This window comes from Canis lupus, chromosome 19, assembly GCF_048164855.1.
Source record: "Canis lupus baileyi chromosome 19, mCanLup2.hap1, whole genome shotgun sequence".
Lineage (NCBI taxonomy): Eukaryota > Metazoa > Chordata > Mammalia > Carnivora > Canidae > Canis > Canis lupus.
In genome coordinates this window covers 56048083-56061899 of record NC_132856.1, presented here as the reverse complement: position 1 = coordinate 56061899, position 13817 = coordinate 56048083, and the positions used below count along the sequence as shown (strand labels likewise).

General features: G+C 47.3%; 1 protein-coding gene across 7 annotated transcripts in view; it reads right to left on the bottom strand.

Moving 5' to 3' along the window:
- The window catches only part of SAFB2 (scaffold attachment factor B2), a 33137-nt gene that overhangs the window by 3983 nt on the left and 15337 nt on the right, over positions 1-13817 (bottom strand). For 4 of the 7 annotated variants that reach the window (XM_072787699.1, XM_072787697.1, XM_072787698.1 and 1 more), the window contains 8 exons: positions 13068-13217; positions 12866-12978; positions 8010-8140; positions 6870-6961; positions 4200-4336; positions 2572-2862; positions 1422-1562; positions 55-117 (listed from right to left, as the gene is read on the bottom strand). In XM_072787699.1, the coding sequence (XP_072643800.1) occupies positions 55-117; positions 1422-1562; positions 2572-2862; positions 4200-4336; positions 6870-6961; positions 8010-8140; positions 12866-12978; positions 13068-13217 (1118 nt within the window). The remainder of the gene's footprint in view (positions 1-54; positions 118-1421; positions 1563-2571; positions 2863-4199; positions 4337-6869; positions 6962-8009; positions 8141-12865; positions 12979-13067; positions 13218-13817) is intronic. The other 3 variants (XR_012012415.1, XM_072787696.1, XM_072787695.1) reach the window with 1 other exon arrangement.

Here is a 13817-nt window from a genome sequence, read left to right as displayed (position 1 = left end):
CCACAATTGGGGTACTTATGCTATTTCACCCAGTAAGAACTGTAATTTACTGGCCTGTGGAAAAAAGCTGGCTTGCATCTAAAGCCTTCTCTCTGAGGGTTGGAGTGAAGCTGGATCCTAAGAAGGTGGGAATAAAGATTTTACTGAACTAAAATCCCTTGGAGTGATCTCAGAGGTAGAGACCCGCACCAGGAAGCCAATGCCTAATTGATCTATGGCCTGGTGACAAAATCCAGGGTCTGCCAGGGAAGCCTTAGAGGGTTCCTAACCTCTGGTTTAACCCAACACATGACTCATACCAAATCAAACCACCTCTAGCCACCATTCATTAAATGAGTGGCTGCTCAGCCCATCTCTCCCTTCCTTACAGAAGAGCTAATCAACAGTGAAATGGCTCAGGAATATGCAACCCAGGGGAGCATGATGAGAAACCCAGATGGCAAATTCTTAAACTAGAAAATTGAGGGCTGCCTTTCTAATAAACTATACAGATACATATTCCTCTTTTAAAAAGACATTGGCAAGACAAAAATGAAAAATAAAAAACTGAGACGCCTGGGTGGCTCAGCAGTTGAGCATCTGCCTTTAGCCCGGGGCGTGATCCTGGAGTCCTGGGATCGAGTCCCACATTGGGCTTCCTGCATGGAGCCTGCTTCTCTCTCTGCTTGTATCTCTGCCTTTCTCTCTCTCTCTGTGTCTCTCATGAATAAATAAGATCTTAAAATAAATAAATAAATATATATATATATATATATATATATTTTTTTTTTTTTTTCCCCAAAAGGGCCTGGCTAAAAAAAATCTCAAACCTTCAAAACACCAAGCCAGTAAACCTAGTAGGAACTTTCCCGAGTGCTACGGTCTATTCTCCCTGGTGTGCTGGTACAGATACTTATGTTGGTCAGTGAACCCCCTGGACATGGACTCTGGCCCGCTCTGCCTGCAGAGGATCACACCCCTTTTCTAAATGGCCTCCTCTCCGTATAAACAAGGAGGCTAGGCGTGCCCTTCTCGAAACCCTCTGCTTCCCAAGAGGCTTGTGCTGGTGGAGGGATGAGGTGGAAGAAGCATGGCTGGAAGAGAGCCCCAGGGAGCTGTAAGGCCCAGAGTGTGGGCCCTAGAGAGCTGAGCAGGGGGCTGCTGAGACTCAGGAATCACCCCCAAACCCCCACTCATCTGTGAAGAGGGCAGTGCGTTGAACGGAGTTGTGGGCCCTCCCGCCCCACAAGATGAGGATGTCCCGAGTCCAACATCCTGGTCAATCAAGGCCGTGTGCTTCTAAATCCCACATGCAGTAGTGGGTCAGCCAGACACTGGGAGCCTCACAAGTAGATCAGACGTCAGAGAACAGATGGGAGATCTATCCCTGCATCAGGCTGAGGTGGCTTCATCCACGGCTGCAGGACACGATGGGTGCTGACCTGTCAGCCACATGATCCTGGTACTGGCCCCGGTCTCGATGGTCAAAGTCATGGAAGCGGTGATCAGGCCGAGGGAAGTCTGGGCGGTATCTGTCCTCCATCGCCACACGCTTGCCTTCTGGCCAATAAGCATCATCTCGCCTATTTTTTATTTTCAAAAGGACGTGAATTTCATTTACGACAGAAAATGAGAAAAAAAGGAAAGGAAGTAGAAGTGGAAGTGGGGAGGGGAGCTCTCTCCAGACCCAGTATCATTTAAAATGTCCTGCAGGGCTAATCTCTAAACATTCAATCATTACTGCTTTGATTTGATAAATTAAAATCCCCCAAACTGCCAAGAGGCACGCCGGTATTCTCATCTGACAGTCCTGAAAGGAGGGCTGCTGGGAGCTAATTGTATCACAAGGCTGTTAATACCTTGATCCCCGCATGAGCCCAGATTCAAGTGAAATGAAATATTTGATTCCTCTGGAATGCCATTCCGAGCTGCCACATTTCCACCTTCCTGTCTTCTACGGTAACCTGAACCTCCCTCTGAGTTTTTTGCAAAAGCAAAGGGAATTAGATTGGGTGATAGTGAACTACATACAGCTCAGGATGGCATCCAATTATCTTCTTCCTGATTTTTTACCAGAATACTGGGCTCATGGGTGGTGGGGTGATGGGTGACCGTCAATTAAACAGCTCAGAGGGGCTGGAGACCAATAAACCTACTTTTTGGACAGGAAGGCAATTTCCTTTTCTACAGTGCAATTCTGTGCCTCTCCCTCTACCAGGCGAACTGGCGGCTGTGGTGCCCACGGGCCTAACTACAGGCTTGGCAGGCCCCATGACAGGTACCTGGCAGGCGGTCATGCTCCACCAGGAACCACAGTGTGAATAATGGGGCAGCCTCTAAGCAAGAGCGCCACAAACTGCTCAATGAGTGGCAACTAACAAGATTCTCTGCAGCATGACTCAGGGACAAGGCTGTGGAGCCCCCAGATGGAGAAACTGCATAAACTTCAGGTGGTGGCAACTGTTGAGTCCCATACAGGAGGCATTAGATTCGGCCTGTCAACGTCCCCAGCTCCCCAGGGAAGGAGGACAGGGGAGAGCAATTAGGCAACTGAAGCGGCACGACTTCCGCGACCTTGGGCTGGGTCCTTACCGCCCGTCGTCATATGGCCTCCGCAGCACCGGCCGCCGCTCCTGCTCATAGCGCAGCTGCTCCTGCTGGCGCCGCAGCTCCTCGCGCTCACGGTGGATGCGCTCCTGCTCCTTGCGGCGCTCCCGCTCCACACGCATGCGCTCGCGCTCCAGCCGCTCCCGCTCCATGCGTTCCCGCTCTAGGCGCTGCCGCTGGCACTCAAGCTGCAGGCGTTCCCGCTGCAGGCGCGCCTTCTCCTTCCGCTCGTGGAAGGCCTCCAGGCGCTGTTCCCGCTCCCGCTGCTCGCGCTCCCTGTGGGAACACGGGAAGGCCTCCCTGACTTCTCCATGCTGGCACCAGGCACCTGGGCACTGTCCTCCCAATGGGTCGGGGCTGGGGCCGCTGCACTCGCCTTGCCCCTGAACCCCCACCTCCAGACTCTGCAGGGGTAAGCAGGGAGATGGGGGGGGCATGGGCCAGGAGACACAGCCTGGGGTCTGGGGGGCCAGAACTTGGCTCAGAGGCACCAAAGTGAAGCCACACGTTAATGGGGAGAGAAGTTAGAGAAGCCAAGGGTAACTGCTACTACTAACACAGAGAAAACCCCGGAGGAATGCTGGCATAATGTAGTGTGATGGGCCTTCTTTCTCCACACCACTTCCACTTCCAAAGAAGCCTATATTTTCTAATCACAGTATGGTTTCCAGCTGACCTGGGAAGTTGTGGGCACAGAAGGCTAGGCCTGAGCCAAGGGTGCTGGAGCTCACATCACCAGCCATCACACACTAGGAGCTGAGCAGGGCTGGGGATGCCCCCTCCGCATCTGCCACTCCCTGCACCTGCCCTCAGTGACCAGAGAGCCTCCAAAGCCAGCATAAGCCAGTGGGAAACAAAAGACAGCGAATGGTGCTTTTGCTTTTTGAAAGCTACATAAGTAGGCATGCTGGAATCCTACTACATGAGAAAGCAAACATAGCATAACTGCAGAAGTTTCCATAAGACCCACTTTTGCTCAACCAAGTTCTCCAAACACTATGATGTAAAGCTTTCGTTTTGCAGTGGTAGATAAACGAAAATGACAAGGGCACTCTAGACAGTAAATGGCAGGTGAAACTAGGAATGACAGGCTTACTTCCATAAACTGTCTCCTTAACAAAAGGTAGGCGTGGCAAAGGATGTGGCGTGTGACGAAGGCCACCTGAAATCGCCACTAAGTGTGAGACATTTCAGGAGTGAAGACGCCACTCGCGTGAATAACAAGTGCCACATCCCTTGGCTGCATTCTTGATCTTATTTATGGGAGGTTTCAGCAGGGAAGACAAACACCTCAATTCTGGGGACCCTTCCATCAGAGCCAAATGTGGGTAAGCTTGCTACAAGGGCCAGTGGCAGAAACCACGTCATGACCAGGGCGCCTGGGGGGCCTCAATGGATTGAGCGTCAGATTCTTGGTATCAACTTAGGTCTCTAAAGAATCCAGCTCTGATGAATATCATGCCAAGGCTGGCCATGACCCCTCAGGATCCTCGCCTTTTGCCTTGGGAAACAGGCAGTCAGCAAGCCTGGGCTGGGCAGGACACTTGCTTGGGGAGAAAGGCCGCGCCGCCACAGGAGACCACCCACCTGCCAGCCTGCCGGGCCCCACTCACCGCCGCCTCTCCGTCTCTCGGATCTCCCGTTCCCGCTGCCTCTGGCGCTCACGCTCTCTCTGCTCTTTGATTTTATCAAATGACAAGATGTCTCTCTTCTCTTTGCTTTCTGATTTGCGATCTTGACTCTTGGAGCTCTGTTTACCAAAATTGGTTTATTAACATCAGAAAAACGCAACCATTGCATGGTGAAAGTCAGATAGGCGTATCTGGGGTAGACTAAAATTCTTCCATCCCACACGGTTTCCACGAAGGCCCAGTGGACAGGTCAGCTCCACCACAGCCCAGAGACGCTGCTCACTCTAGAGAGCTGCTTTCACACATTGCAAATAAAGGAGGTCCTGGAAGAGGAAGGAGGGATGACCCCCACAAGACCTACAGGCAGATATCCTAGTGCAAAGGATAGCTGTGTCATCTAGAACAAGGCCTCACAGAGCCACGGGGCTTGTGCACAAGGGATGATGGACTGCACTTCTCACTTCTCGCCTGCTGACTTAAGCCTCAGGCAGGTGGCCTTCAAATCCAAGAGGCCAAAACTTTGCTGTAAAAGAGCATCCTAACCAGCTACAAAGTATAAACACGCAACCACTGAGCCACTCCGTTTCCAGGATAAGGCACGAAATATTAATCGTTGACTCATTTCTGAGGCTCTCAGGAGCTAGGACACCTAAGCCGGCCATGATCAGTCTCCCAAGAACTTCTACAGCTTGGGACACAGGGGCTCCTGAAGACCCACCACATCAGTCTCCAGGGCAGGGGCCTGGGTGACATTTTAAAAATGTCCTCAGGTTATTTTCTTAATCACCTCGTAGGTGGTGGGGGTGGAAGATGAACTCAATAGAAAAACAAGCAATAGTTACAAACAGATTGTTTTGCAAAATAAAGAGGGAAGCACAGAGAGAACAATCTCATCACAGAGAAAGGTCCAGAAGCCCAAACACCATGACAACACTCTTTGCCTATGAGATGGACAGAGTTTTGAGTTTGTTCACACACACTACTAGCTGGAAGGCGGAAGGACTGCCACCCTACCTGCCCAGGCAAGGGTGCAGCATGGTAGAGGCCAGTGAGGCCCTGGGCACTGGACACACCCAGCAACTGTAATATCCTGTGCCCTTTCTGAAAGGCACTCTGAGAACATCTGTCAGAGTAATGCATGTGCTCCTTGGCACCTGGAAACCCAGAGTCTGCCACAGCGTGTGCAAATGCTGCTCCACCCTCAATAGGGTATGGGACACGAGGGAGTGTCCCTGACCAAGGGACTGGGTAAGAGGACTATAGTGCAGGCATAAATACAGCTTTCATGACAGAAACAGCGTACACACGGCACCTGGATGGCTCTCAAGGGCACCATGCAGAGGTCCTGTGCTATGTTCCCACTGTGACAACATTCCAGAGATGGAAAGCAGATGACCAGTTTCCTGGGGCTGGGCCGGTGCGGTGGATCTGACAATGATGGGGTAACAAGCAGATCTCTGAAGTGACAGGCTGGCCCTGGATTCTGACGGTGGCGGTGCTCATGAGACTTCACCAGTAACAGACAGTCCTAGCACTCCATGTACGCACACCCTACAGACCAATGGGACTGTTGTGGCTTTGAAACTGGACTGCAGTTAGTAACATGTAACCACTGGGGGAAGTGGGGTGAAGGGTACATAGGTCTCCATACTGTTTTGGCAACTTCCTGCGAATCTGCAAGTATTTGGAAATAAGGCGTACACACCATGTTTGTGAGTGCAATGCCTTTGGAAAGGAAGTGTGAGGAGTCCACGTGAAAACAAAGAGGCTGCTGCTCCACTTCTGCTGTCATCCTCCTATACGACCTCAAGGTTCTAGTCAGGCAGATGTTACTACTATTTATTTTTTTAACATCAGAATTATTTAGGTGGTAAGATTATGGATTGTGTTTTTTTCTTTAGGTTTCTCTTTTATTTTTTTAAACAGTTTCCTCTTAGCCCATAAGAAAAATGCCATTATGAATGACCGTATAAGAAAACGCAAATGTTTATTTGAAAACTAGGTCCTCCACAACAGTGTTCTTGGATGAATGCTAGTAGTTCTACGTACACTCTAAGAGAATAGCTCTCCTCAGGTACATTTTAGCTAGTACCTTCAGCTGGTAAGCAGAGGGTTGTGTTTTCCAGAGTAGAAAAAAACAAAATGAGAAGATACTACTTTGTCCAGCTGTGTAACACTTAAGAAACAGAAGTCTGTTCTCTGACAACGTGAAAGTCAATATTGCAGCAGACCCTGCTTTTCTCTCCGGTTAATGTAACAGAAGATGAACAAATCAACTAGCACTAGGTTAACCAAAGAGCAGAACCTGCCTTCTGACTTGGGATAGCTTGGGTCCTGCCCATCCTACCCAATAGTGGGCTTTCTGTGAACCAGTTTCCTTCTACAAGATGGTATAACCTGACAAAGAATCAGGAAAGGGTCAACAACACATCATGGAAAGTAAAAATATTAAGTGCCGTCTTGAAATAAGTTGTAGCACCCAACTTTGTGTGTGTATATACAATCTGACAGTTAATCACACACCTTCTAAGTACTTCAAACAACTCTTATTGAACTTTTAAAGGCAAAATGTTGTTTTCATAATACAAACCAAAGTGGTCATTAACCCGCCCTCGAATCAGCAGGACTTGTGGCTGCAGGAGCAACACTTACTCTCTCTTTTGACCTGCTTGTGGTTTTCACGCTAATGACAGGCTCTCCTTTCGATTTATCCATTACGACCGTCCGTTCCATTCCTCTGCTTCCTTCAGGAAAAAAACAGCCATCTGTGAACATCTGTGGGTACCCCCGCTTCCCGACAGCATGCTCTCAATGCTCTCTCGAGTGACACGTGCTAAGCCCTGGAGCCCCCACACCTCCTCTCTCTCTCCTTGTTGTGGCCTGAAGAGAGCACTACCAACATGAAGCAGCTGGAGTACCTTGACAGGTCTTTGCTCACCTGGAATAAAGTGGCTGTGATTTCCTCGCATTTCATAATGTAAATCTAAGTCAAGGTGGGTTCTGCAACATAAAGACATCCCACCCACAAGCCGCCTTTACCCGCAGGCTAAATCCTAGGGGCTCCGGAATAACCAATTTCCATTTTTTAATCCTCCTTCACATTCTGGAAAGCTCTGCAGAATTCAGGCCCTTGTGTTCTGAATCGGATGGTTGGGCTTCCCTTCCTTCATCTACGGCAATAAAGGCTTCCAAGTGGATTCTTCTCCTCGACGACACAATAACCAGACTCTAACCACCGCGAGGATTACTGATTTGGGGAGATTTGCAATACTCGAGGAACATTTTAAAAACACGTTCCTCATGAGGCCGCCGGTAAATTATCCCAAACACTTAAGATCTAATTTGTAATGCGCTGTACAAAATTCCAATGCTCCAGATGGCTGAGTTTTGTTTGTTTTAAAGGGTAGGGGGAACATGGGCAGGGAGAACTGGTTTTGTTTTTTTCCACAAAACATTCTGTGGAGCCTCATGCAAATCCGAAGGTGCAGAACAACCTGCAGAACGGCATCAAACCCGTGACAAGAACCAGGACACCTCTCCCTCGCACATCTGGACGCTGTTCTGCCAAAGTTATGCAGGAAGAGCAAGAAGCCCAGTCCCTGAGCCGCCAGTGACCATCAATTACAGACAGAGTGGAACCCTTAGGCGTGTGATGTCACCAGAAACTCCCCCAAGCCACTTCAGCCCGTGGCCCTGCTGCTTTAACAGCTCAGCCCAGCCCAGAGCACACCTCCCCCCAGCCAGACCCCCGCCCTCTACCCTCCCTGGGAGCACCTGGTAGGCTTGGCTCACCGGATTTGGTGACTCTGGACCGATTTGTAGGTCCTGGTTTCGGCTCATCCTCATCTTTTTCTTCCTTCTTAATGTCTTCAGGCTTTTTTTCCTCCTTTTTCTCCATCTTCTCTTCCTTCTTAATCACGGTTCTATTTAGAAACACGGTCATCAAACTTGAGTTCCTGGGACTCTGGTGGCAGTTCACACTCACTCAGACTTCCACACAAAACCAACCAGCTGGGCAGCAGGCGGTTGGGGAGACTTATGGGGAAACCGTGGTGATAATAACACCCTCATGAGACCCAGGCCTCACTCCCCCGGAGTCCTCTGCTACACCTGCAAATACGCAGCACAAAGCTGTGGGCTCGGGGATATTGTTCCAAACTGCTGGATGCACTGCTCTGCGAGACCAGCTCACGGCCATACGTGAGACACACTCTCTACCATCTAAGGGTGCTTGGGAAAAACAGATTTTCTGTGCTTCACTGTGTGGAATTTTTAAGTTTATGTAGAAGAAAACATTTTTTCAAAGTAAGTACAGTATAAACATAGGACGGAGACACAGCATGAATCGGATGTGAGGTACCTGCTACACGAAGCAGTGGGCCATCCGCCCTCAACACCGCACCTGGTAATTTCTGCATACCCTGGGGGAACCAAAACCATGCTCCATTCCAGCTCACATGGAGGCTGTTAGTAACATTTCAACCGAAGACAACTTTATTCTAAGCAGGGAACTAAATCACTGCCACTCACACAGGTCTCCCATATTCCCTAATGTTGTTTGTCTCAGGTAATTAAATGGCACTTATTAAATGCCCACCGCAGGCCTGGGTCCAGGATGGGAAAGCCAGGCCCCTCTGGGTTCCCTTACCAGCGCTCCCTGCCCTCTCTTCCCTATAATGCAGGCAGAGCTCAGGTTGTTCAAGGAAACCTCTCCTAGCTCACTCTTCCCCTCTCAACTTCCACAGTACAGAGGTGTCATCTTTCTTTCTTTTGGGGGGTAGGGGTTGGATGGGGGGGGGGCAGAGGGAGAGGGAGAATCTTATTAAGCAGACTCCATGCCCAAGGCAGAGCATGACCTGGGGCTCAATCTCACAAACCCAGAGATCATGATCTGAGCCAAATTAAGAGTCAAATGCTGGGCAGCCCAAGTGGCTCAGTGGTTTGGCGCCACCTTTAGCCCAGGGTGTGATTCTGGAGACCCGGGATCGAGAGAGTCCCATGTCGGGCTCCCTGCATGGAGCCTGCTTCTCCCTCTGCCTGTGTCTCTGCCTCTCTGTGTCTCTAATAAATAAATAAAATCTTAAAAAAAAAAAAAAAAGAGAGAGTCAAATGCTTAACCAACTGAGCCACCCAGGCACCCCAGAGCTGTCATCTTTAAAATAATATTCAGGGGATCCTTGGGTGGCTCAGCGGTTTGGCGCCTGCCTTTGGCCCAGGGTGCGATCCTGGAGTCCCAGGATCGAGTCCCGTGTTGGGCTCCCTGCATGGAGCCTGCTTCTCCCTCTGCCTGTGTCTCTGCCTCTCTCTCTATCATGAATAAATAAATAAATCTAATTCTAAAAAAATAAAAAATAACATAATATTCACTTTGAGGTGCCTGGGTGGCTCAGTTGGTTAAGTGTTTGTCTTTGGCTCAAGTCACGATCTCAGGGTCCTGGAATTGAGCCCCATGTTGGGCTCTGCACTCAGCGCAGTCTGCTTCTTCTTCTCCCTCATGCTCATGTTCTCTTGCTCTCTCTCAAATGGATAAATAAAACCTTTAAATTTTTAAAAAATATTCACTTGGAGAAAAACTTTTTTTTTTTTTTTGTCTACACCCAATGTGGGGCCCAACCCACAACCCTGAGATCAAGAGTTAAATGTTCCACTGACAGAGCCAGTCAAGTGCCCTGAGAAAAACTTTAAAATTTAAAAAAAAAAAGACTTGCGAGAGAGAGAGAATGAGAATGGGAAGAAGAAAAGCATCCCTAACAGACTTTGCTGAGCGCAGAGCCCAACGCAGGGCTTGATTTCACAACCCTAAGAGATCATGACCTGAGCTGAAACCAAGAGTTGCCACCAGGCACCCTTAAAAATTTTTTAAATATAAACATGCACCATAATGAATGATGTGTACCAAGATCAAGAATTGTTATTTTTAGCATATTGGTTTTGCTTAAAAGAAAAAAAACAAGAATACAAAAACAAAATACAAAACCCCAAACATTGTGTATATACCAACTTTTCAAACAAAAAATTTCCCTGTGACAACAACCAAAGGGCCTTTACTGTTAATCACTGGGTTCCACTGCCTGTGCCGATGCTTTGTGAGGCTTCTGTTGCTTTTTTAGACTGGGATGGCACTGGACACGGCACTGGACATGCTGCCCTCCAACACTTCTCACCTCCAGATTATTGCAGGTAACACACACAGATCTGGTTCCCCTCAGCAGCTACAGCAGTTCATGCCCCTTCTAACAGGGACAGAGATCACTTCTATTGACTACATGGCTGCAAATAAAGCCACAATGAATCACATCTGATGTGCCTCTCCCAGCTGCTCTGGGGTGGCACCTTCTCTCCCCAAGGAGACCCCCCCCTACTTGTTTTGTACTCATGGCACCTCCTAGACAAAGGAACTTCTCAACACTAAGTTACAAAGTAATTTCTAAAATACAAACATAGGAGTAGGAATAAAGGCTGGAGCCTTTCCAAATGGCAATATACATAAACATTCCAATGGCATTCCAAATGGCAACTCCATAAAAGTCACCACCAATACAACCCTAGGAAGACTAGCTGCTTCTTTGGAAAGATGTTTCTATTTCACTTAGGGGGGACTACTGAACCTAGATATTCTTAAAATTAAAGACAAGTTAAACAAGGGTGTTTACTGGAAGGAAAAAATATGGTTCAAACATTTTGAATTGCTCAACCTCCTAGCCAAACCATTTGAAAGTAGTTTGGTTTTAAACATCCCAAATTTGGGGGTGGCTTAGTGGTTGAGCATCTGCTTTAGGCTCACGTCATGATTCCGGGGTCCTGGGATCAAGTCCCACATTGGGTTCTGCACAGGGAGCCTGCTTCTCCCTCTGCCTATGTCTCTGGCCCTCTATGTCTCATGAATAAAAAGAAAAAAAAAATCCTAAAAAAATAAAATAAATATCCCAAGTTCATCGCCTGGTTATGTGTCCCACTGCTGGGGCAGCCAGCTCGGACTGAATCCTGGCCTTGCCACTTCCTAGCTGGGCTGAGTGCTCTTTAGTTGGACACTTCCCTTTTTGGAGTCTGTTCCCTCTGCAACCTAGGACTCTTCCAGGGACCAAAGGAACCACCTGATGACAAATACAGGTGTGTTTTTTGTTTATTTTTAAGCACTGGTGATAGAATACTTCTCTGGAGAAGCCGCTGATTAAAGTAGAGGTCTTGCTTGTAAATATGCAAAGGCTAATCTGACATCCATTGCTCACTGGGCTATGGGTTCCAGTTTGAAATGAAGACCAGCAATTAAACCTTCCAAAATGGAGTTGTTAATTTAGGAATATCAATGAAGTCCACAAATCCACTCAACTACAAATTTTAACGTAAACAACAATGGCAAAATGGACAAAATGGAATCACTATGACAGATTCTCAGCAAAGGGTTCAATCTTTGCACTACATCATTTTCTAGTGATTTGGATCTAGTTGGATCATTTTCTCCAACTAGAGTGAGTGTGCCCCTAAAAGTGCAAGTAAATTGTTCTGACAAGATACACTTACTGTACTCAGCACTGAGAGTGCTCAGCACCACCATGAGGAACATCACCAAAATCTACCTTCTCCAGAACACACTCAACTTTGAGAAAATTGTGAGAAATACCTGCTCTAAAAGACCCGTCCCTGGTTCCTTCCTTTACAGACAGTAACTCAGACCCACAGATCCCAAAGTTCTATGCAAGGTACCCCCAATGTGCCACAGTGAATTCACAGGTACCTGGGATACTTTACGTTTCTGAGTGAAATTCAATACTCGACAACTGTCAGATGCTGCACAAACTATTTGCTTGAGCTCATTCTTTTTGATATTAGATCATGTTAAGTTCCTGTGAACGTTTCTATAGTTTTAAAAAGTCATGATAGGGGGAAAAATAAATAAATTAACAAATAAATTAATTAATTAATAAAATAAATAAATAAAATATAATATAAAATATAAGATAAAATAAAATAAAATAAAATAAAATAAAATAAAATAAAAAAAATAAAATAAAATAAAATAAAATAAAATAAAATAAAATAAAATATTGTGATAGGGGATCCCTGGGTGGCTCGCCTGCCTTTGGCCCAGGGTACGATCCTGGAGTCCTGGGATCGAGTTCCGCATCAGGCTCCTGGCATGGAGCCTGCTTCTCCCTCTGCTGTGTCTCTGCCCCTTTCTCTCTCTCTCTCTGTCTATCATAAATAAATAAATAAATCTTAAAAAAAAAAAGAAAAAAGTTGTGATAGAAAGCAAGCACTGCATACACACCAGTCTGGATGAGAAAACAATTCCACGGTTTGAGTGGTTGTGCAAGGACCCAGAACAGTGAGAGGAATGAAAATTATTACTCTTCCCTCTTGCGTGTGTCATTTTCTTTCACCAACCCACTAAGTCATTTGGGTGTAAACACTAAGGCTCCTGGGAGTACAGTCACTAGGTGCCCTTACTGAAACCTGAACACGGAAGTGGAAGCAAGATGCACAAACGTGATACTTAAGTGAGAGGCTGGTGAGGCTGCCTGTGGAGAGAGGAGGTCATGTGTTTGCCTCCTGAGTGACCCTGTGGCTGCCACCTGCACTCTTCCTGACCCTCCCCACCCCCCTGCCAAGGGAAAGCTTAAGAGAAAAGTTTTAAATAATCACTTTACTTTTCAATTTTGATCTCCACGGGATGATGTCTGTCAACACTAGATAATTTTTCCTTCTTCACTTCACACTCCTTTCTGTCAGACAACTTCTTTCCAGCAGGTTCATTTTTTGCCTAAAATACAACACAGATAGAAATAGCTCCTGGCCCAGATATTCTTGCACGTGAACTCGATGGGTTACAACAGGCAAGAATCACCTCACCTTCTCTACGGAGATCATTCTCCCATGAAGCTCAGTTCTGTGGAGGTGGCTGATGCACTTTGTGGCCTCATCAGATGTCGACATGGTAACAAATCCATAGCACCGAGCGCCGGGACTGCGGGCATTGGTCACCACTTTGGCCCCGACAACCTTTATGAGAAAGGACACTCTCATTTTCCCATATCCATCACCATACGATTTGTCAAAAATGACTAGCGGTTAACTGTCACAATTCTTTTCTCTAGTTTTTACTTCTTCACAAATGGTCCTCCAGAATTAGTTATTAAGGTGGTTCTAACTCATCCTCACTATCAAAATGAAATTGGTTTTGATACAAGATCAGCTGAACTGGGAAAGCTAGAGACATTTAAAACTTCACAAACCACAACTCATTCATTAATTAAAAGTCCTTCCCACTTGGATCATTTTCTCCAACAAGACTTCGACTTCAAGACAGGTTGGTGCTCCAAGCATGTATCCTTCCTGCTGCCTGAAAAGAACCTTGCAAACTAAAGGAAACATGGTCAACCAGGGCTTTCAGACACCGTAAACCAGGACAGATGGACGGGATGGTGACTCTTGTGGCGGGGGGTTGGGGGAAATGGACGACGACACGTAAACTGAGCCATATGGTTGCCCCAGTTTACTTCCTAGAGGTTCCAAGGCCATAGTCGGGGAAAGAAGGACCTGAGGTAAGGGCAGGGTGTGGTATCTGCAAGCTGAGCATAAGTCAGCATCTAAAGAAATCAA